Raw genomic sequence first — 25,722 nt, 5'->3', positions numbered from 1 at the left:
GGTTTTAGGTGAACAAAGGCAACAGCTGTTTTGAAGAAAATGGTATTGGATATAATTGCTAGACTTGTGCATTGTTTGCTAAAATGGATCATTTTCTGTTTCCACAAGTTATAAGTATTAGCTACCCATGGAGGTAATTATTCCACTAAATAGCAGTTCTCTGGCTAAAAGTAAACTTCCTGCAATCCAGTCTAAAACTCTTTCTAATTCAAATTCATCAGCCTAGGTTAGTTATTACCATAAAAGTTACTTAGTTAACAAGCTCTATAGGCCACACATTAAAAGTCTCTCCTAATGTTTGCACCCTTTTTTCAGTTTAAACAAAGTCATTGCCCACCTTTTCAGGAAGTGCAATTTAAATTGGGGTCTTTGAGACCCCAATTTAAATATTGTGTTCAAATATGGAGAACAGTGGCTTATTCATCAAAATTATTATCTCCTTTTCTCTTCAAACAAAAGCTAATCATCCTTGAATCCTTGCTAAATAATGTGAAGGAGTACCAATCATTAACTGTTCTTCTGATCTCAACATGAAAATTTTGATATTGAAGAAAATCAGAAACAACAGCAGTCCAGCACCTGAAGGACTTCACTTCTAACACTAACCCAATCTAAAGAGTAATCATTAATTATATCTGTTCCACCTGGTGTTTGCAACCATCCTTTGACCCACCTAAGGATCTTACTTGTTATCTCAAAATATTCTAGCTTGTACAGTAACCTTTCATGCCAAAATAATGTAAGATTTACATTCAGCTCACAAATGACTTTTTTTACGTGCATCATTTGAAAAGTACCAAACAGCCATATTTGTATGATTTTTCTAGAAAAAATGGCAAGACATTTCACAAATACAGTAAGATCCCGTATTTGCAGGGGATACGTTCCAAGACCTACCATGGATGGCTGAAACCGCGGGTATAAGCAAACACCTGCTGTATAATAAAGTTTTATCGATAAATTAAACACACAGTAGGACATTATCAACATTAAATATGATAATAATAAAGTACAGCAGACTCTCGATTTACTGGGATTGGATTAACTGGGACACTTTGACTCCAAATTAAAAAAAAAAAAAAATCATAAAATTCAAGTAATAACTAGAAGAGGTATAAACAGATATTTTGCAAGTTGTAAATAAGTGACAAGAACCGGCGTTATAAGTCGTTGTTGGGAGATTAGTGTACCTATTATCATGCAGCCCCCACTGTCTTCACACCTACTGCTCAAAATAAAAAAAAAAAGACCAAATGTTTAGTTTGATTTAGTGCGTTGCGTCGATTGTTGTGTTCCGACGCACCGCAAAAGGACAAATTTTGTTTTGTTATTTATGTCAGGGATGTTGGAATTTTTTTTTTTTTTTTTTAGAAATCTTGAAAATGATGGGCAAACGCAAGAGTTGTGCTTTCAATTAAACGAAAACTTGAAATTATTTAAAAGTTTGAAAACAGTGCATCTGTTAAATCTCTAAATAACCCTTATAATGTTGGTGACCAAACCATACACAACATTGTAAAAAAATAAAGGGAAGCATCATATTGGACACGCGAGTAGTACATGTTAAGTTTTTCGGTGTTTTCTTGTGGTTAACTGCGGGTAACTGAATCAGCAGATACAGGGGCACAACTGTATAGCAGTAAAAAAACCATTGCAGTTTTCTTGAACTGAAACTCAGTGCATGTATTAAAATACAAAATGACCATAATTTTCAAGAAACCTGTGAAGTTTTTGAAGTCATACACCTACAGTAAATGTACTGTAGGTGTATGACACTAATCAATCTGCAGTAGTGTATATCTTCAGTAATAATTATCAATATTGGAATCAAATTCTTCTCGATGCACTAAGTTTATCATGTAATTCATAATTGCTGATACAATACTATTTTGCCTATATGCGGAATTAATGCAAGTTGATGTTGATTATTAGATCAGCAGATGTGTGATTACTCTTTACACACATATATTAGGGGTTTTCATCATCTGAAGTTGCATTGTAGAAAAGTTTTTACTAAATTTCACTCAGCCTCATTCATTCTCTCAATATAGATATCAACATTATTTGCACATTGAAGACATATCATGATACATGAATATAATTCACCATGAAACCAATGCATTTTTAAAATGACAAAAAAATTGTGAATACTGAACATAGTATTTGTACTGTGGAGTTGTACGCAATAAAACTAGCCCTAGGTAACATACGCAATCACCATTTCAAGCAAGCTCTTATATATATATATATATATACAGACCCTCGAGTGCAGTCACTGCCATTTAGTCAACTTTTTCTCCCTCTCATCCCATCCTGAAAGAGGTCTGATCTAGATTGTCATTATCAAACATCCAACCGAATACTCACCTTTTGCTGGATCTGTGGTAATGTCAGCATCCCAGGTAATGAATGTGCAGATTGTTTTGCTAAATGACCTGACAGTGGATCTTCCTGTCACCCAAAAGTGCCCTACACTGACTATAAATTCATTATTAAAACGGCATGTAGGAATCATTAGTTTCGTCAACAGTGGCAGGCTCAAATCAATAATAAATTCCTGCCAATAAAAAAAAAAAAAAAGAAAAGAACTGCTGCTGTAGGCATCTGGTTTCAGGAGAAGCTGGCAAGAAGTAATTTTGGCAAGACTCCACATTGGACGCTCCCATCCAACTCATCTGTATTTATGGGAGAAAACCCCTCCTCAGTGTGAGAGGGGGATAGTCTCCTAAGTTAATTTTAGTGGACAAAGAGTTGGGATGCAACCTCTCATTAAAGCTTCATTTCCTACATTCCCATTTAGTCTTTTTTCCTTAAAACTTGGGAGCGGTCTCCAATGGGCATGGTGAAAGGTTTCACCAAGATATTTCTCAAATGGAAAAAAGATACCCTGGAAAATGGAGTCCAAATATGTTGGATGATTACAAAAGATAGAAAATGACAAAATAAGTGTTTTGTTATCAGATAAACATTTTTATAAATAGAATAAGGCTAATAGACCCATTGTTCAATATTTAGTACTGTATGTAATATTTTCTTAAAATATGTGAAATATTTTTTTACTAGAAACTTGGTTTTCGACTTTAATCCTTTAAAATTGGTGGGTGTTACAGAAATATGGTTGCCATGTTTGAATTCAAAAATGCCAAATCTATACGAATCAGCCTGAATGAATTTAACAGGGAGCAAAAAAAAAAAAATGACGAGATTTTGCCAACCAGTGTAATTGGGTGCAGGAGTGCAGTAGCATATGCATTTAAGTTGATAATAGTTTGAGCCCACATGAATTGCCAAATAGAGATAATGGTTGTGTTGATTTTCAAAAGGATTAGTTGAAAATGCTTCTCTTTTATATGGTCATGTATGCTGGAGGCAGATTTTATTTATTTTTAATTTTTAAAAATAAAACCACTAGAATGTTGTTGTCCTTCCATAGGAAGGACAGCGACATTCTAGTGTTTTTTTTTTTTTAAGTGTTTGAAACTGTTTTGCCAAATTTAAAACACAGGTTGCTGCAAACTCTTCGCACCTTCATATTAGTAATTTCACTGATTGCAGATTGCACTGAACACACACAAGTGCTTAAACACTGATTACACAATAATGCAGCATGATATAATGGTGAAACTCACCAGATTAACTTGAATAAAGCAGTACAAGGAATCTATCAGCAAATAGCTGTATTACGAAACCCGCTCTTGTGATTTTATTTATGTGGGTCTGTTTATGGATTAATCAGTAATAACCATCAGATATAAAAGCAACTGTTTTTACTGAAAAAAACATTTACAGTTAGGAATACATGAATGAAAGTTGTACATACATGAATTAAAACATTATTTAGTCACAACATGATCAGTGATTTCGATTTCAATATGTCAACCAATTTCAATTTTATTTAAGAATTTATTTTATGAAGTTATGGTTATTTTTCATCATTAAAGTTTGTAATTTTTTCTAGAACTATTCGAAATATTGAAATGACTCAGGAAGAAGTACGTCTTGTTGGTCTTAGTGCTACGCTACCAAATTATGAAGATGTTGCCACATTTTTACGAGTTGACCCAACCAAAGGAATGTTCTATTTTGATAATAGTTTTCGGCCAGTGCCATTAGAGCAACAGTATATTGGCATTACTGAAAAGAAAGCTATAAAACGATTCCAGTTAATGAATGAGATATTATATGAAAAAATTATGGAACATGCTGGAAAGAATCAGGTAGCATCTTATTTATCATTATGTTAGTTGAGACTTGATCTGTTTTCAAGCCAGCCTAAGATTGAATTAATAGTGAATTAGCCTAGTATCTATTAGGTTTTAAGATTTTTACAACCATTCTTAGTTGAAAATGTTAAATGTTGTTATTTTTAAAAAAAATTTTATTCTTTATTTTCATGATTTTGTACCATTTCTTTTGCTACTACAATAATATCCTGAACTCAGCTTATTTTACATATACATAAAATGTTTTTTACTCTAAGAAAATAATGCTGATTCATAGAACTCTAATAATCATATCAGATCATCTTATATCTGTGCCGACCGGACTAGCCGGGTAGGTAAAGTGCCTGCCTGGCAACCCAAAGGGCGCGGTTCGATTCCCGCCTCAGGCTGGATATCACAATGGCGCCGAACCAACCGGTTGGTTGGATATCCCGGCCACGATACACGAAGGAAGCAAGAAAAACTGGTTCCTTCGTGTATTGATCGCATCATACGAAATAAATAAAAATCTTATATCTGTGAATTCTTTAAAAAGCCAAATAAACTTTAAATACATTATTTTGAACAGTTAACAAGTGTTGGAAATTATTAGTGCTAAATGTTTCTGACCTGTAACTCTGAGTTATCAAAATTGTTTAGGTGAATTATTTAGTTGAAAGGAGGAGGAGATGATAACTATACATTGCAAAGATTATAATAATGAAATTCCTGTTTAACCAACCTGACAAACTACTATATGTTGGGGTCATATAGTAGTTGGATGTAGAAAAAAATGTTGACATTACATATTTAGACTTGAATAAATTATTTTACATGGTTCCACAAAGGAAGTTACTCTGCAGTGTTTTGGGATTATAGTCCTGATGTGGATGGAGAGATGCCTGAAAGAGGGAAGGCATTTTTCAGAGAGGACAAGGATTATAAGTGGGTTCCCCAAGGTTAGTGCTAGGACCACTCTTGTTTCTGATCTAGAATTATATCAATGAAGAAATAAGGAATACAATGTTGAAATATTAATGAATTTAAATGAAGCACATCAGGCTGGGCTTCTTCAGAATAATTTTTACTGAATTCTTGGATGGTCAGAAAAAGGCAGTTAACATTTCAGTGCTGTGAAATGTATGATTTTACATTTCAGAAATAATAACCTTTGAATAACTTGTTCATTAAGTTGGATAGAGCTGGCAAGTGTAAATGAAGTAAGGGACCTAGGTATTATGATGCAATCAGACATGAAGGTCAACATGAAGTGTAAGGAGGTGGCCAAGATGGCACAGTTGAAGGCTGAAGGGAGGGCCCCGGATGCCAAGCGTTTTCCGTGGCCAGGCGATTTTTCTGAGCTCTATAAAGCGATTCAAAGCGTTCTCCTTTAAAGGAATCACTCTTCTTTTAAGTTCCCCGTTATTGAAACTGACTACTTTTGGTGGAATTCCCGTGAAAATAACGCCTCGTGCCACTCTGAATACATCTAAAGGAGTTATAGCACAGTGGGATCTGATTAACATCTCAGAGGATGAAATTGTACAAGAATTGACAGATCAAAGAGTAATACATGCAAAAAGAATGTTAATCCAGAAAGATGGAGAAATAAAGCCAACAAGGAACATAATACTGACCTTTAGTACCCCAATCTTACCAATAATGGTTAAAGCAGGGTATCTGAATTGTCGATACGTCCATATATATCGAATCCCATCAGGTGTTACAAATGCCAGAAATATGGACACTCCCAGGTAGCATGCCGTGGCACTATGATTTGCCCAAACTGTGGTTCAACAGAACACACTCAAGCTGATTGTACCATAACCTCCTTCACCTGTCCCAACTGCAGAGGTAACCATCCGGCATATTCAAAAAATTGTGAAATGTGGAAAGTGGGGAAAGAAATACAAAACAGAAAATAAAGTGACGTATCAGGAAGCCAAAAAGCACATCCTGCAGTTTATGCCAAAACGCACGTATGCACAAGCAACCCAACACAATCATTCTATTGCTACTCAAACTGACATTGCAGTCCCTCTAAACATTTCATTTGCAGATTGGGCCAGGTCCATGCTTAATGCTAAGCCACAACCTGCCAAACACAAGCAACTGGAATAAGGAATTAATACTCCAATTTCAGTTCCACCTAACATGCCTGAAACTACAAAAAAAGCAGAAAAAACAGTACCAACAGATCATGCTCAGACCAAGAAACAATTCCCTATACATATGGATGTTGACAACAAAACTGACCAAGAAGAAACTATATTAGAACTTCATGCAGAAGAACACATGGATACAGAGAGACCGGTTTTCCCCAAAAAAGACAGAAATAAATCAGATCGTTACAAACAAACTGCTTCAAAAAAACAGACAGATCAAAACATAACTCCTAAAAGCAAGTAATGCAGCACATACTTCAATGGAATTGCAGAGGCATATGAGCCAATATTGATGATATATATGACCTGATCAATAAGTACAATCCAGTGAGTGTTTGTCTGCAAGAAACAAATTTAACACCACAGGTAACTCTCTCAATTAGAAACTTCGCAATGTACAGAAAAGACAGGAATACTGCAAAATCCGCACATGGAGGAGTAGCAATACTAGTTAACTCTAAAACCCCAGTTCGACATATCTTTCTACAGACTGACTTAGAAGCTGTTGCTGTGCGTATTGCGCTTGGAATAACACTAACTTTTGTTTCAATATACCTCCCACCAAACAGACTTTTCATGTTTAAAGAACTAGAAGATCTTATAGCACAATTGCCAGAACCTTTCTGCCTTTTTGTAGATTTCAATGGGCATCAACCATTGTGGGGATCTTAAAGCATGGATAAAAGAGGACATGTGATAGAGACTTTACTGAATCAACAGCAGTTAACCTTGGTAAATACTGGCCATCACACTTATGTCCATCTACCCACAGGCTCCACTTCAGCAATTGATCTGTCAATCTGTTCTCCCAGTATGGAGTGGTCAACCTTATATGATCCACACAACAGCGATCATTTTCCAATTATATGTAAAATACAAACAAAACAATCCCACTCTCCAGATTACAGAGTAAAATGGAAATTCACAAAAGCGAACTAGACAAAATATTCAGTCTGTGTTTATTTTGATGATCAATTTATTAAAACACAACCAATAGATAAAGTCACAGAGCACATCACCGCACAAATTTTGGCAGCAGCTTCTGAGGCAATTCCTCAATCCTCTGCAAACCAAAAAAGACATGCAAAGCACTGGTGGAATGAGGCCTGTAACAGTGCAAAACGAGAAAAAGTAAGCTTGGAACCTATTTCGTAGATTTCCTACAACAGCCAACCTCGTTTTATATAAAAAACAAAAGGCAAGGCCACAACAAATCAGAAAACTAGCCAGAAAAGAATCGTGGATAACATTTGCCAGTACCATCACGAAGGACACCAGCAGTCGGCTAATATAGAAGAAAATCCAACAATTAAATAATAAGTGCATTCCCTTTTCTGCTCCAGTCTTAATTAAGAATGGACGAGAACTGTCCTCCCCAAAGGAAATAGGCGATTTCCTTGGAGAGACCTTCAGTCAAATATCATCAGCTTCTGCGTACGACAATTCTTTCCTGAAAATCATAACCCCCGCAGAAAAATATAAATTAAATTTCAACACCACCCAATCCCTTCCTTATAATCAACCATTCATCCTATCTGAACTCCAAGAAGCTCTGAACAGATCAGCAAACAGCTCAGCAGGACCGGATGGAATCTACTATATAATGCTTAAACATCTAAATAATACAGCTTTAAGATTATTACTAGTATTCTACAACCGGATATTTCTTGAATGTGTTTATCCTTCCTCATGGCATCATTCTGTAATTCTTGCTTCCAAAACCAGGAAAGGATCAATCGCTTCCACAAAACTACCAACCAATTTCCCTAACCAGCTGTTTGAGTAAAACACTAGAAAAAATGATACATAGGAGATTAAAATGGATACTAGAAAGCAAAATGCTGTTAAATATCAACCAATATGGTTTCCGACCTTAACAGAAGCTTGGACTTATGGTAAGAGCTTGAAACTAACATATCGGAATGCATGTTAATAGTAAATGAGACATCTGATAATGGTCGAGTCTCTAGATATTGAAAGGCATTCGTTCATGGAGGTCTGGATTACCTCTAGAGAGCTGTATACTACCTAGGTTGCAGATCCATACCTCAATTCAGTCAGAACTTTTCAAGTTCGTCACAGAATGTACTTTCACAATATTTTATTCAAGAAGAAGGGGTGCCTCAAAGGTCCATACTTAGTCCTACCCTCTTCGCAATTAGACTAAATACCATGACGCAGAATATTCCCAAACCGTAGAAATATATATGTATGCCGACGATCTTGCTATATCATGCCATTCACCAACCATTAACAGCATAGAGACAGTTACAACTTTCCATAAATCCCCTCGATGTGGGCACCTGTACGTGGTGAGGGGACCTCCCAGTGATGCTGCTGGGTTTCCAGATTAGCATCACTGGGATCTAATGCCCATACCTTGGTTCCAGGGTTACATCATTGGAATCCGGCGTGTGCAGCCGTGCGCTGCGACCCGTGGACTTCGGAAAGGGGGATCCTGGTGGTTCAGGGGCCCAGCCTTAATACACCACTTTGGCCCCTGCTTCGACAAGACGGGTGGTCCCGGACCAGCTCGACTGAGATCAATCGGCGGGTGGTTTTATACTGCTAGGGTCAACTGCGTTCCAATAAGTCTCCCTCTCTTTGGTCCTGGGACGGGATAAAGACTTATTGGTAACGTGGGTATGGTGTTCTAAGCGAACTCGGCATCCCATTCGTGTACGCAGTACCTGCTAGTTTACGAGTGGGCGTCCCCTCGTAGGGCTCCGTGGTGGGTGAGGTACTTAGGCATCAGACATTTTCTCTTTACTCATATGAGTAATTTAAATTCTTCTTCTGGGGCCCCAACAAGGCCCCTACCTAATCGATCGTCAGTTGAGAGTGAAAGCAATTCAGCTAAAAGAGCCAGAACTGAGGAGAAAACAACATCTGTGACACCTCTTTTCCTCATTCTCCATTCCACCGGAGAGTAGTCACTTGGGAAAATGTCACCTTTCTTTATCCAGAAAGGATTAGAAGGGATGGCAGGTTCACCCAAATCCATAAAACGGCTGCGTTCTGGAGATATTCTAATAGAAGCATCAAATATAAATCAAGCTGAAAAATTTTTGAAAGCCACATCTATAGGGGGAATACCCATCATCACAACCCCTCACAAAACTTTGAACTCTTCAAGAGGTGTGATATCAGAGTGGGATCTTCTTCACGTTTCTGAAGAAGAGATCTGCTCTGAATTAAAAGATCAAGGAGTGACAGCTGTCAAGAGAATATCAATGCGGAAGGAAGGGAATCTCGTCCCTACCCGAGTTCTCATCCTAACATTTAACACCCCACGGCCTCCTAGTTCCATCAAGGCAGGGTATTTAAACTGCCCAGTGAGGAACTACATTCCAAACCCACTGAGGTGTTTTAAATGCCAAAAATACGGACACTCACAAACGGCTTCTCGTGGTAACCCTGCCTGTGCTCAATGTGGTGCGAAAGACCACGAGAGCAAAGAATGTTCAGCTTCTAAACCGATCTGTGTAAATTGCCAACAAGATCATCCTGCCTACTCCAGAGCATGCCAGTGGTGGAAGGATGAAAAAGAGATCCAGAAATTGAAAACGGAGCTAAATATCTCCTACCCAGAGGCTAGAAAACGCATTCAACCAATAAATAGCGGGAAACCTTCATATGCCCAGAAGGTGTCTGCGAAGTGTACTATCGGTACGCAGACTGAGATGACTGTAACCCAGGAGAGTCATTCACACCGATTGCCCGCTATTTATTGAGTTCACAAAAGCCCACCAAAAAAACGCAATCAGCTGCCACTCCTATATCCGTACCTCCTAATGCTCCACCACTACCAAAACCAAGTGGTAAAGAGCCAACAGTAATAACAGAAACAATGGATGTCGAGCACAAGGAGGTACCGGATGAATCAGTCTTGGAACTCTTTGCGGAGGAAGAAATGGACACGGGACAGCGTCCATTCTTCCCCAAAAAAGATAAAGCCAAGGCTGATAAAAGTAAGCCCTCAGCACTTCGGAAGCCGCCTGATGGACCCACCAAGCCAAAATAATGGCTAAATTCCTACAGTGGAATTGTCGTGGATTCCGGCGAAATACTGATGACATCAAGGCCCTCCTGCAAAAGCATGAGCCAGTTTGCTTTTGCTTGCAGGAGACGTATCTAAAAGCAAATGATGATCCCACCATGTATAACATCACAATCTTTCGTAAGGATAGAATTGCGGATGGTCCTGCTCATGGAGGAGTGGCTATCCTTGTGAGTAATCAGACCCCAGTTCAGCCCTTGCTAATTACAACCAGCATAGAGGTTGTTGCAATTCGCCTTACAGTGGGATTTTTATTAACGGTCTGCTCTATTTATTTGCTACCTGGGACTGACATCTCCCAGGAAGACCTTGATGATCTTGTAACGCAGTTGCCACCCCCTTTCTTACTTCTTGGGGATTTTAATGGACATAGCACCCTTTGGGGTAGTGCTAACATCAATGGAAGAGGACGTGTCATAGAGCGTATGCTCAATGACAATGCCCTTTCCCTTGTAAATACTGGAACAAACACCTTCTTCCACATGCCTACCCTTACGTTTTCTGCCATTGATCTCTCTCTCTATCTGCTCCCCTTCTCTACTCCCTTCACTAACTTGGGAAGTGGAGGAGAATCCATACGGAAGTGATCACTTCCCTGTGATAACCTTGTTACACAGTGGGAGACCATGTCTTCCTTTTAGGTTACCACGGTGGAAGTTTGATCAGGCTGACTGGAATGCCTTCCAACATCAGGCAAATTTTGACCTCAGTACAGTCAGTCAGGAGCCTATCAATAACGTACATCACAGAAATCATTGTCGAAGCAGCTGCGAATGCTGTTCCAAAAACATCTGCCCGGTTTCCACCGTTTCCCAAACCTTGGTGGAATTCACAATGCACAGCAGCAAAAAAGGCTCAAAACAAAGCGTGGGGGATATTCCGTCGATATCCTGCCACTGTTAATCTAATAGCCTTCAAGCGTGCACGAGCCAAAGCACGCTACATTCGCCGTCAGAGTCAAAAGGAATCATGGATCCGTTTTACATCATCTATTAACCAGGCTACGAATTCTAAGGTAGTCTGGGATAAAATCCGGAAAAATTAAGGGGAAATATACATCCCACCCTTCTTCAATCCTAGATTATAATGGATCTGCAGTTGGATCTGCTATTGCAGATCCAACTGCAATAGCCAATGCTCTTGGGGAAACATTCTCTAACATCTCTGCAACATCTTCGTATTTCCCAGAGTTCCTGGTCCTGAAACATAAACTGGAAAAACAGGCACTTAATTATAAGTCTAAGAACATCTATCCCTACAATGGGTCGTTCACTATTCAGGAACTGAAAAGAGCCCTCGCCCTTTCCAAAGCAAGTGCTGTTGGACCAGATGGCATCCATTATGAAATGGTTAAACATCTTTCACCAAAATCTATGGATTATCTGCTCTCTGTAATTTAGAAACAAATGACCTTCTCTCCAATATCCAGTGCGGCTTCCAAAGGAACCGGTCCACTTTGGACCATCTTATTAGACTGGAAACATCCATCCGAGATGCTTTCCTAAAACGCGAACACTTGGTGTCGGTGTTCTTTGACATGGAGAAAGCGTATGACACAACTTGGAGATTTGGCATCTTAAAAGATCTGCATAGCCTGGGTCTTAGGGGGCAACTCCCCATTTTTATTAAAAACTTTTTAGCCAATCGATCTTTCCAAGTTCGTGTGGGATCCTCACTCTCTTGTTCCTTTAGCCAAGAGGAGGGAGTACCACAAGGATCAGTATTAAGTGTCACGCTTTTTGCCATCAAAGTAAATTCCATCACAGAGCAACTTCCTCCAACTGTAAACAGTGCCCTCTATGTTGATGACTTTAGCTTATTTTGTCAGTCATGCAACATGAGGGTTATTGAAAGACAACTGCAGAAAGCCATTGATCGTCTCAACTCCTGGGCACTTGCAAATGGCTTCAGGTTCTCGCCGGAGAAGACCGTTTGCGTACACTTTTGTCGTAAGTGTAATCTTCATCCTGAACCTGAATTAAGGCTCCGACAAAATGCTATTCCAGTAGTAGCGGATACAAAATTCTTGGGACTCGTATTTGACAAAAAGTTGACCTTTCTGGATCACATCCGTCAACTCCATACAAAGTGCACAAGAGGGCTGAATATTCTGCGCTCTCTTTCCTCTACATCTTGGGATGCGGATCGATGCACCCTACTACGCATCTACCGTGCACTTGTACGATCCAGACTAGATTACGGGTCCCTAGTATACAATTCGGCCAGAGACAGTGTACTTCGTTGGCTGGATCCTGTCCATCATCTGGCTCTCCGTACCGCTATTGGAGCATATCGAACATCTCCAGTCCAGAGCTTATACGTCGAAGCAAACGAACCGCCGTTATTGCTTTGCCGTAAGCAGTTGTCTCTAAACTACGCTCTAAAACTGAAATCCCTGCCAGACCACCCTACGTGGCTAACCGTTTTTGAGCCACGATGGGAAAATTTGTACAACACCCGTAAGACTGCCAATCGTCCTTTTGGTATTCGTGTCCAAGAGCTACTCAAAGAACTTAATATAAAGGTAGACAAGGTTGCCCAAACACCAAAGCAACCCCTTCCACCCTGGCATGCTCATGTCCCGGCATGTGACTTGTCCCTTAGAAATTGGGGAAAGTCGGACACTCCGTCGTCTGTCTACCTGCAGCTTTTTTCAGCACACCAAGCTGAACATTCTGACTTCGCGCCAGTCTACACAGACGACTCGAAGGCGGAATCATATGTGGGATCTGCTGCTGTCTTTAGAGACAGCACTACATCGGAGCAGATTCTCTCTGAATGCAGCATATTTACTGCAGAGCTGCACGCTATAAAGTTAGCCTTGGATCACATTAGTAAATGCCAATACCAACGGTTCATTTTATATTCTGACTCTCTCAGCGTGTTACAGGCTTTAATAACCGTGAGATATAATTCTCGTCCAGTTCTGTCTAGCATTCAGCAGAAGATTCAGATTCTCCATGAACGTGAATATGATATCTGCTTCTGCTGGATTCCCAGCCACATTGGTATTAGGGGAAATGATTTGGCTGACGCCGCAGCCAAATCAGCAATTCCCAATAATAACCACTGCCTGTTAGTCCCCTATACAGACTACAGGCAAATAATACATCAAAAGATACATTCCCAATGGCAGGATTCATGGAATAGACAGACTGCGAATAAATTATATCATATAAAACCTGTAATTGAACCGTGGCAGTCTAGTCTGCGCAGGAATCGTAAGGAGGAAGTTGTTCTTGCCCAGACCCGCATAGGACACAGTCATTTAACTCGTTCGTTTTTGCTGAGGGCTGATGACCCTCCTATGTGTGAGTCCTGTGGCACAATTTTAACAATCAGACACATTTTAGTTGACTGTATCAGTTTTAGAAATGCTCGTTTTACCGCTTTTAACCATCTGACTGAGCCGTATACACTCAGTCAGATTTTATCCGACAATGACCATGTGTCTGCTATTTTTAATTTCCTAAAATCAGTAAACCTTTTTAATTATATTTAAAAAATCTTATTATTTTAAGATTTTCTATTGTTACTTGTTTACTGATATTTGTCTGTTACAGTTTATACTTGTTTTTATAACCTGACGTAGTGACCTAATTCAGTAGGTCACTGAAAATTTTTTACTTTTTATGACAAGGTTTTGGCGCATTATAGCCATAGTTGCTGATACGCCAATAAAACTCAAACAAACAAACAAACAAACTTTCCATAAATAAGTTTAGAGACATGGACTGTACAAAATGGTTATCGTCTGTCAAAGCAAAAGACAATTGCAGTTCATTTCTGTAAAAAGTGCAGATTACATCCAGAGCCTGAACTTAAATTAAAGAACCAACCAATCCCTCTTGCCAGCAATATCCGCTTTTTAGGTTTAATATTAGATACTAAACTTAATTTTGCCATGCACATAACTTATCTCAGAACTCTCTGCTTGAAAAAACTCAATATACTCAGAGCCATCTCTCCACGGCATGGGGTGTAGATAGATGCACTCTCCTGCATTTGTATCGTTCGCTTCATCAGGTCCTGTCTAGATTATGGTTTAATAGTATACGACTCAGCTAGGAAAACTGCACTTACAAGACTGAATACAATACAGCACAGTGCTCTTTGCACTGCTCTTGGAGCTTTTCGAACATCCCCGGTCCAGAGTCTCTATATAGGCAAACGAACCACCACTCCACCTCAGAAGGAAAATGTTACTCCTCACCTATGCAGCCAGGATTAAAAGCCTTCCAGATCATCTAAATCAACCGCTACTTTTCAATCCTAAAAGGGTAACATTCTATAACAATAAACCCACTGAAAATAGACCAACTGGTATTAGACTACAAGATTTGATGCATTGCTGGAATGTTCATTTTGAAAACACGTTCAAAGAAACCAAAATATCTGATCTGTCTTGGTCCTCAAATCCACCTTACTGGGCGCCTCCGTAGCCAGGTGGGAAGGAGCAGCAGTGCGTAGCACACGCTTCTTGATTAGACCGGGGTTCGAGCCCGTCACCACCAAATACGGAGGATGCGGAAAGATCAGGGAATGACCACCGCATATCCCGGAGCAATATGGCCTTAGTTGCTAATGCTCCTAAAATCCAAATACCATACCACCTTACTGTGACACCTTTTTCCAACAATGGGGGAAAATGTCCATGGAAAACTGTTATATCAAGCAACTGCACAAAGGACATGCCGCTAACAATGCGCAGAGCTGCTTAATATATACTGATGGTTCAAAATCAGATGATGCCGTAGGTGCTGCAGCAGTCTTTCCCACATTTACAGTATCTGTATCTCTCCCGGCTGAATGTAGCAGTTATACTGCAGAACTTTATGCAATCCACCTAGCTATATACAATATCAGTATCTGTCTCAACACTATAGTGTAATATATACAGACTCCATGAGTGCGCTTTCCGCAATAAGTAACAATTTCTCAACCCCACATCCCATAGTAAAAGAAATCGGGTCTCGTCTAAATCATACCATCAGTTTCTGTTGGATTCCAGGGCATGCTGGAATCACAAGTAACAAAACAGCAGACCAGGCAGCCAGGCACCCAAAGAGCAATGCACCTACATCTTACCAAGTACCCTATATAGATTTCCTAAAACATATCCGACGTATCTGTAGGGACGAATGGTTAAACATTTGGAAGACACAGACAAACAATAAATTATTTGAAATTAAACAAGAACCGCAAATATGGAGCTCGAGCTTGAGGAAAAACAGACATGAAGAAGTAATACTGGCAAGATTGCGCATAGGGCACACACACCTGACCCACTTGTTCCTGCTCATGGGCGATGACCCTCTTGTATGCATGCATTGTTCATCACAACTTACAGTTCGACCTATTTTGTTAGATTGTTCGTATTATTCCCATATCAGAAATACTACCTTCCTTTCTCTGACACAAAGCAAGAGCCTTTATCACTAACCCACGTATTGGGAAACAATGCCAACCTGGATGAGCTTTTCGCTTATCTCAAACAAATTAGACTTTATGAATATATCTAATAACAAATAAGGCAAACTCCGGTACCATTCCAAATATTTGAATAGGCACATTTTGGCCTCAGTTGCCCTTGTCCGAAAAACCTCTGCACCAACAACAAGCTGAAGGGAGAGATGTGTCTCTAAAAGGATATACTTGGTCAATTTCCAAATGAAGGTTTGGCCTCAACAGAAGTGTTAAGAACAGAAGCAGAAGTTAAGGTATGGTTCAATAAAATATTTCAAAACATTTTTTTACATCTTTATGAAGTTTAAATGTAAACCATATGATTTTCAGGTTTTATAATATTGTCCTGATTATAGAAGATAAAAAACATATCCAACCTTCAATATAGGAATTCATTTAATTATCATATTTGCTGAATGATAAGGTACACCAGACCATACATCTAACTCAGATTTCAAAAGGCGAATTTTAAAAATATAACTATATAGTGCATATACAGGGTTATTCAAAATGAAGTCCGGGGTTTCAAACAATTCCTGTATTGAAACCCCGGACTTCATTTTGAATAACCCTGTATTTCAAATACAAATTCACAAGTAACAGTTTTTTTTTTTTTTTTTTTTTTCCCGGTTAGTGGAGGGCTGAAATATCTTTTAACTACTCTGTTACCATGTTCCTTGGCATAATTTTATACCGACAATTTAAAATTAACAGTGTATGAAACCCTTTTCTGCATTATATACATTTTGTCAGAACTACAATTAAAGCTACCATGCAGCATGAAACACAGACTGTAATGAAGAGATGTTTTACCTCCCCCCCCTGCACCAGTGATTCATTCATTTATAGAGGGAATTACTGTTTCTTAAAGGTCATGGATAGTTTCAATCAAATGCTTGAAGTGGTAAAACCCATGTTTAGTTTCTAGAGCAAAGTTTCCGGCATCCCCCTCCCCCCCACACTTCTCCTTCAACCCATGCACGGTACTAAGTATTATAGGTTTTGATACCTTTCGTGTTTGGGGTTTTCATAAAAAAAAAAAAAAAAATGATTACTAATGCGGGTAATTTCGGTAGGAAGGTGCACTGAAAGTGGGCGTAATAGTTGGTATCTAATATATGTTGAAGGCAGAGTTACTTGGTAGCTCTGCAAGCAATTTCCTTCCAAGCAGAAGGAAAAACACTGCTGATTAAGAGTGTAAAAAAGGAGACACAGAATGAGATCAAGCTCAGGAGCACAGGTTTTGAGAACAAATAGGGAAATACCATCAGGACCTGGTGCTTTCTTGGCATCAAGGTTGTTCAAAATTCTTCTGACATTCTATTAACAGAAGACCACAGGAGGCATTGAATGGAGCATACTGGAGATGGTAGAAGGTGTTTTTCCAAGATTAGAACATTCAAAGTAGGATACTAGCAGGTTGATTTTATCTTTGGCTGAGATTGCAATCGAACCATCGAGTTTTAACAGAGGTGGAAGTAAAGATGGGCAAAAGTTTCAGCCACTAGCTTTGGCACGAGACCAGAATACCCGACTATCATTTGGACAAGAAGCAAGTTTTCTACTCTGAGCCTGTTCAAAATCTAATTTGGACTGATAATAACTGCTTTACAGTTGACGCAAGTTCCAATATAGGTAGAAAGTGAACTTGGAGATTTGCATGCCAACCAGTTGCATCCAAATTTTCTGATATACAGCATTCTTATCTTGAACAGCTTAGCACATTTAGTGAAAATCAAAGGTTTAAATGAAGGACGAGATTTTAAGGTGGAGTGTGGAATAAAGGATTTCATCCCTACTAAAATAATTTCAATGTCACGACATGAGCAAAAAAAACACTGAAATCAGATTTAAAACAGTAATCTAACCAAGGAAAAGAAGAATAGAAATCTTACAGATCATCCCACTTTGCATTCTTGTAATGCCTAACAACACTAGGTTAAGAATGGCCACAAGAGAAAGGCTCCATTGGAGAACAGGTCATCACCAGGTTTTGGTCTGAGGTGCCTAGAGGACCATTCAACCATGTACTTGTAAGGATTTTTTTTTTAGGAAAAAGGTCAACAGTGTTGGTAGGTAAATGAACAATCTGTTGTCATTAGTAATTGCAAAGGCTTTAGTATCTTGACCAGCTGAAGTTGTAAACATTAAAATCCCCAAAGAAATTACCTCACTGTTAGGAAAGTTGCATTGTAGAAAGTCAAAGTTCCAAGTGATTAGTGTGTTGGGAGAATGATAGAGGCAACAAATGAATTTGACAGAATCAGGTTTAGCCGACCGGGCTAGCTGAGTGGGTAAAGTACCTGCCCGGCAACCCAAAGGTCGTGGGTTCGATTCCCGCCTCGGGCTTGGATCAAAGTACTGCAAAAACCTTGGGAGGTGCAATATGGCCACAGAAGCCGATGCGCCAACAATTACCAAATTAAAAAAAAAAAAAAAAAAAAAGACAGAATCAGGTAGACATATTTTAAGCCAGAGAAGTGTGAAATGAGATTCCAAATTACTGTCTCTGACAAGAAATATCAAAGTGGACATATGTACAGTACCACCTTTGAAATTAAAGGAATCATACAGCGAATAATTAAGACAACTTAGATGAACAGTGATTGAATCAACCAATAATTGGGATTCGGTCAATAAATGTAAGTGAGTCTTGGCAGACTAAAGTGGGAATGGATCATTGAGATTGGAAATGAGACCACGTATATTAGTGAAATAAATGAGAAGTGTTTGGGAGGTTCAGATCTTTTTGCAGTTAAGTTTGTTCTATTGGTTTGAGTATTCATGATTTATTAAGTAGTAAGATAAAGTGGGGAGGACATGTTTTATGAAGTAGTGAAATTTTACACACAGCAAGAATATACTCAGATTTACATAATGCATCTTCAACAATGCCACCTGCTTACACACTACTCGACCCTCCGGTCACTATCCGGCAGAGTAAAGGCAGTAAGATTATAAAACAATAGTTGATCTGGATGTCTCCTAGAGAGTTACCAGTTGGTTCGGTCTGGTGGACTATCTGGTGACTGGCCTGCAAATGCTGTTTTAGAGCTATACCCTTGAAATCTAAAGAAGCTTGGTCTCTCCATGATGCCCATCAAAACCTCAAAAGACATCAATCATACTGCATGATGGAAGAGATTGGGGTTTACTGGAACTTTGCTCTGGAGACTAAACATGGGTTTCATCACTTCAAGCCTCTAATAAGTAAAGTTGTGGTATTGCACTGGTTGTTGAGAAATGTCTACACCCAGTATTGCCTGGTGGTTTTAACTGATGTATTTTCACATCCATTAAAATATGAATGCAAAATTAAAGATGTTTCATGTTGAATTTCTGTAATAAAAATTTCTCTTAATTTCACTTTGTGTTTATAACTGGCATTAGTTAATCACATTTTTACACAATAGTATATTTTTGCAAGGTTTTTATTTATTATTTTTTTTTTTCCTAAAGAAAAAATTTTATATAACAGAATATGTTTTGTAGCCAGTACTGTGTAAAACAGAGTAGGAAAATAAATTAAGTGTAATAATAAGAAAATAAAGTATGTTTAAAACATATAAACTAAGAGAATAATTTTAAAATACAATTTATTGCATTTAATAATGACATACATAATTTTCCTGTTGTATCATTCAACTAGCACATTCATTACTTTTTGCTATTATTAATTAGGAAGATTTGGTTCACGGCAATCCAACTGTTATTCATTTTTTTTATATACTTTGGTTCTATCCTTTAGGTGTTAATTTTTGTTCATTCACGAAAAGAAACTGGTAAATCTGCTAGAGCTATCAGAGATATGTGTCTAGAAAAGGATACACTTGGTCAGTTTCTGCGTGAAGGTTCAGCATCAACAGAAGTGCTAAGAACAGAAGCAGAGCAAGTTAAGGTATGGTTCAATAAAATATTTGAAACCATGTGTCACATGTAATCCTATTTATGAAGTTTAAATGTAAACAATAAGATTTTCAGGTTTTATAATATTGTTCTGATTATAGAAAGTAAAATCATATCCCACCTCCAATTTAGGAATTAGTGTAATTATCATATTTGTTGAATGATAAGATATGCCAGATCATATATTGTACCCAGATTTCAGAAGAAGAATTTTAAAAATAAATATGCACTGAGTGATCACTGCATTATGACCACCTACCTAATACTTTGTAGGTCCTCCTTTTGCCCTCAGTACAGCAGCTATCCGATGTGGCATTAATTCAGCAAGATGTCAGAAGCGTTCAGGAGGTATGGCCAAACAAGCTGTGTGTAATGAGGTCAGCAATGCAGGTATGGAGATGATTACGCCTGATATGCCTTTCCATAGTGTCCCACAAGTGCTCTATGGGGTTGATATCGGGGGAATTTGGAGGCTAATCAATATGTTGGAAGTCAGCACTGTGTTCCTCAAACCATTCCTGCACAACAAGTGACTGATGGCTCAGTGCATTGTCATCTTAGAAGACACCATTGCCATTTGGGAAAAAATGTAACATAGTGGGGTGTACACAGTCAGCAAGCAGCTGACAATAGCAGACATCACTGATATGTTGTTCCACATGCACCAGGGATACAGGTTCCTGCCAGTGAAACATACCATACAACCATCTCCACTGGCCTACACTTTTGATACCATGCACGATGGATCAAGAGCCTCATGTTGTTGACACCAAATCCGTACACAACCATCCACAGTGTGATGTAAATAACATGACTCATCCGACCAATGCACCTTCTTCCAGTCTTCTAATGTCCAACTTGCATGCTCTTTGCACCAGGCAAGTCTTTTATGTCAATAAACCTTGGTTAGGAGAGGATGGCATAGGGGCCATCTGCTAGTATAGCCCATACATGCGAGCGTGCGATGCATGGTCATGCCAGATATTGTTCCGGGTTGGCCCGTGTTGTATTGGGTAGTCAGCTCTTCAACAGTGCTGCACCTGTTCGCCTGTACGTTCTAGCATCAACCTTTCTCTGACCTTTGCAGTTTTTCCATCCGGTCATTGTTTGACCATTTTGACGGCAGCCCTGGTACACTCCAATAAATCTTTCCTTTTACCCATCACGCTCAGAATTATACTACATACTGAACCACTGTCACCTTATCTATGCTATGTAGGTCGACTAACTCTGCACTCTTGTACCTCACATGGTCAACAGGTCTCATTCAGTTTTCATAGGGGTGGTCATAATTCAGTGATCACTCAATGTATATTTTACTGCATATGTTTGAAATACAAATTCACAAGTAAAGGTTTAATTTTTTTCAGTTGGAGGTGTCCATATTCTTTGGCATAATTTTAAACCTTCAATTCGAAGTTACAATGTATTGAAAACCTTTACTGCCTTATATAAATTTTGTCAGAACTACATAATAGCAAATTAAAACTACCATACTGCATGAAACAGAAAAATAAGCTGTACTAAACAGATATTTCCCCCTTCTCTCCCCTCACTCCCTCCACTGGTGATGCATTTATTTGTAGAAGGAATTACTGATTCTTACAGACCGTGAATAACATAAATGAAATGATTACTAATATTGGGAATTTGAGCTGACCTTGCTGCTTGTTGTTGCACTTATATATTTTGGCAGGAAGATTTCAGCTTCTGTTACGCCTACAGTAAGTTCCTTTTCATTCTTGCATATCTTGAAACATTCATTGTCTGCATCCACTTTGGTGTAGTCTTAAAAACACAGTTCCCTCTAAGTTTAGGCAGTGTTGAGTCAGTTTGGTGTGACATAAACACTGGGAAAGCAAAAATGAGACTAGGAGTGTGTTATAGGTCTAATGATGAGTACAACAAACAACTGTACAGAGAAATTGAGTGGGCCAGTAGATCAGATTGTCTAATAATGGGGAATTTCACTTTCCAGATATTGACTGGAATTTGTGGGTTGGTCACTTGCACACCAGCAAGACTTTTGTGGATTTACTGGATGACTATTTTCTACAGGAACACTTTAGAGATGCAACCAGAGAAAGTAATATCATTGATCTGATTATCAGCAGTGATAATCAGATCAACTGATGTGGGATTTACTTAAAGATGTAACTACCATCATGGGTAAAAGGAAGTGTTTTTGCTCTCATAGAGGTGACTAAAGTGGTCTCAGACAGTTTTTAAATTCTGTACAGTGGGGACCAACTGAAATACTGTTCAAGGTTAGACCTGAATGTCAGATGAACTAATCTCATGGCAGAGAAGAAAAATGCATGGGATGCATATAAATTATCAGGCGACACAAAAGGCTGTGGTAGATATAAGCTAGTTTGTAATCAAGCCACAAAGGAGGTTAGGCAAGTAAAGGCAAATTACAAGAAATCTTTGGCAAATTATGCTAAGGAAAACTGCAAGTACTTCTTTAGTTATATGCACTCTAGAAGAAAGGGTGTGAATCAGATTGGTCTCCGTGATGTTGATGGTTTGAGTGTTGATGATCCTGCTCAGATAACTGACAATCTGAATGAGTATTTTGCATCTACATTCACACGTGAGGAGTTATTAAGGGAAGAGAATACCAGACAGTTTATCAAACTGTGATAAGGTGCATAATGATTTTCTAATAACTGAGAGTAAAGCGGAGGAGAAATTGTCAAATTTAAACATAAGAAAGGCACCCTGGGTGGATGGGATCTATCCAGTTATATTAAAGGAGGCGGCAAAAGTAGTAAGCAGATCCTTAGCCATAATTATGAGAGCATTTGACTCGGTGGAAGTCTCCACGTTCTGGAGATGTGTAAATGTATCGCCAATTCACAGAGGGGGTATCTAAGGGTGACGTGTAATTACAGAAAAGTTAGTTTAACTTCTGTTCCATGGAAAATAATGAAGTCACGGGTTAATGATGCATTGCAGGATCATCTAGACAAGACTGCAGCAATAAGCCAAGCACAGCATGGGTTTGTTAAGCGAAAGTCTTGTCTGATAAATTTGATTGGTTACTAAGATGTGGTTACAAATGAACTAGATGCAAAGAATAATTTTGATATCATATACTTGGATTTCAGGAAAGCTTTTAATACTGTTGTGCATGGAAGACTACTGTACAAATTGGAGGAGTATGGTGTTAAGGGAAAGTTGCTATAATAGATAAAAAAGGATGGTTGAGTGGGAGAAGACAGAACATGATAATCATTAGACTAATGTTATTAATGGAGTCCCATAGGGTTCGGTGTTGGGCCCACTGTTGTTTTGTATATTTATCAATGATATTTATGAAGGTGTATCTGGCTTAATGTCGAAGTTTCCAGATGATACAAAAGTTGGCAGGGTTGTTAATGACAGTAATGGCAGTGTCCTACTGCAACAGGATCTAGAAAAGTTGGGCAGATGGTCTGAGAAGTGGAAACTGAAATTTAACATTGACAAATGCAAAGTACTGCATATGGGTGGAAGTAACCCCATAGTAACATACCAACTGTGTGATACTACACTTAGGTTGGTAGAAAATGAAAAAGACCTGGGAGTAATCGTGCAGTCAGATATGAAGTTTTCTGAGCAGTGCAGACAGGCTGCATGAGCAGGTCATGGGGTGTTGTCAGTTATGTGTTTGGGGTGTATAAGGCCTTGAATGGGTTGAGCAGGCTCAATTCTGTTGGGATTCTTCCACTTGCTCAGATTATGAACCTGAGGAGGCATAAATTCCAATTGAAATAGACAGTTATAGAATAGATGTTTGGAAATTTGCCTTTAGCCAGCAGGCTGATTGCTGGAACAAACTTCCATCTGTTATTGTGGAAGTTGATAGCTTAAATAAATTCAAGGAGGCACTGGACAAATTTTTGGAGGGAATGGATGTGTGAAGTGTTTTTTTTTTTTTTTTTGTGACTGATGCTTGCTTTCTTGCATCATATGCCTCTTGCATTTTTTCTTGCATCATCAAACGGCCTCCCTAGCCGAGTGGGCAAGAGCGGGAGTGCAGTAGCACACGCTCTTTGAGTAGACCGGGGTTCAAGCCCCTGCCTGCTGAATACGGTCGATCTGCCAACTTGCACTGGACCAGCGAGGTAGATTATGGTCCATTTCCCTCAACATGAATTGTTGAGGAGGCTTCCATCTTGCAGTGGGTTGATAATGGCTGCACTTTACTTTTTACTTTATGCCTCTAACAATGCTAATGCAATGACTCACATCCTCAAAAACTTTCTTCTGTTATCAGACTGCTCTTCACAATTAACTAAAGAAGCATGAGAAGCTTCATTTTTCTTCATTCAAGGCGACACATCAGTATGTATCAAGAAATTGGCGATCAGTTTTCATCAGCCTCATTCCACGTTGACACACATGAATACATTTCGCATTAATTTCACTTTGTGTTTTGCTTTCAAGAAACAGCACAATTTTGTTTAATAATATTCTTTGATAGTTTTTCTTTTTAAAGTACTAGATTATACTAGAATAATCTTATAATTAATTTTATTAATAAATTTTAATTATATTAGATTAATTCATACTAGATCAGGGGTGGCCACGCATGAGGTCAGTGAGAGCTGCATTCCGGTTTTTCATGTATTATAAAGAGCCACACCATAGTTACATAGTATTAAATACACAAATTCAAATTTAATTTAATTAATATGATTACATATTCTACACAAGTCTTAAGTGCTATGTAAAGTATACATATATAAGAAAATATAGTTAAGAGAAAGAAAATACAAAATAATTATTTCAAAATTTTAATAATAAAAATAAAATATAATAAAAATGCATTAATAAAAAGTATAACATTTAACGAAGACCTTTGGTCAAATCTTTGAAATTTGGCATAAAATTTGTTAAAGCCGTTTGCAGCAATTCAGTACGTTGATGATTGGTCAACTGTGAACGATCTTTCAACTTCACGAACTTCATTCTGGAGTACAAAGATTCACAGCAATATGTTGTACCAAAAATTTAAATTAGACGGCAAGTGGCTTTCTTTAAATGTGGATGTTTTGATTCTGGCATGAGTTTCCAAAATTCAGTTACAGAAGTAGATTTGTGCTGCATTTGCAATGCCTGATTCTCTTTCATCTCTAATAACTCCAAATCTCCAGCTGCTATTTCAACAAGTATTATTTCAGAAATTGGAAATCCATCTTCAATAGTATCACAAATAAATGGGTTCACAAAATATACAAATGTAGATTTCAAACTTTTCAAATCTTCAAACCTATGTTTGAAATCTGCTTGGAATTCTTCCAATTTTTCTTTGTATTCGTCTAACTTTTCTTCTTTGATATTAATTTATTTGCTTTTATTTGTGGAATATGATTAAATATTTTGTTCTTAAGATCGTACACAAAAAGCCGAAGTTTAGCTTCAAAACTAAATACAGTTTGTGACAAATCAATAATAATTTTTTCCTTTCCTTGTAAAGCCAAATTAAGTGTTTGCAAATGTTCTATAATGTCCATAAGGAACATTGAGTCAGAAAGCCAAGTTTCATTTTCTAATTCTGGGTATTTTTTTCCTTTTTCTTTTGTAAATGTTATCATAGGATTTAGGAGTTCCACAAAACGGCTCAAAACATTGTAAGTTGACAGCCATCTTACAACACACCATAAGTATAAATCACTGGGCAATTCATCTGTTTTGTCATTCACTTGCAACTCTTCTAAAAAGTTCTTAAATTGACGATGTGTTTTGGCATTTGTTCTAATTAAATTCACTATCTTCCACACATTTTCGTATTTGAAGTACTTCGCTATGAGATGCTCGTGGTGAATTATGCAGTGAAGAGGTAAGAAACGTGTAATTTTCGGATCATTGTTTAAAAGACCAATGAGACCTTGGTTTTTCCCTATCATTGCAGGCGCTCCGTCAGTCACAACAC

The 25,722-nt window shown here is 38.3% G+C and overlaps 1 protein-coding gene across 1 annotated transcript in view; it reads left to right on the top strand.

The window, feature by feature from the left end:
• Brr2 (U5 small nuclear ribonucleoprotein l(3)72Ab) overlaps nt 1–25,722 on the top strand; it is a 570,943-nt gene that overhangs the window by 202,028 nt on the left and 343,193 nt on the right. Inside the window, exons 17-18 of the mRNA XM_090384330.1 lie at nt 3,959–4,217; nt 19,642–19,791. Coding sequence (XP_090240456.1) covers nt 3,959–4,217; nt 19,642–19,791 — 409 coding nt within the window. The remainder of the gene's footprint in view (nt 1–3,958; nt 4,218–19,641; nt 19,792–25,722) is intronic.

Source organism: Mastigoproctus giganteus, chromosome 11, assembly GCF_048544385.1.
Source record: "Mastigoproctus giganteus isolate SK-2022 chromosome 11, ASM4854438v1, whole genome shotgun sequence".
NCBI classification, from domain to species: Eukaryota; Metazoa; Arthropoda; class Arachnida; order Uropygi; family Thelyphonidae; genus Mastigoproctus; species Mastigoproctus giganteus.
The sequence above is the reverse complement of the archived record's forward strand: the minus strand, read 5'-3'. Positions and strand labels throughout refer to the sequence as shown.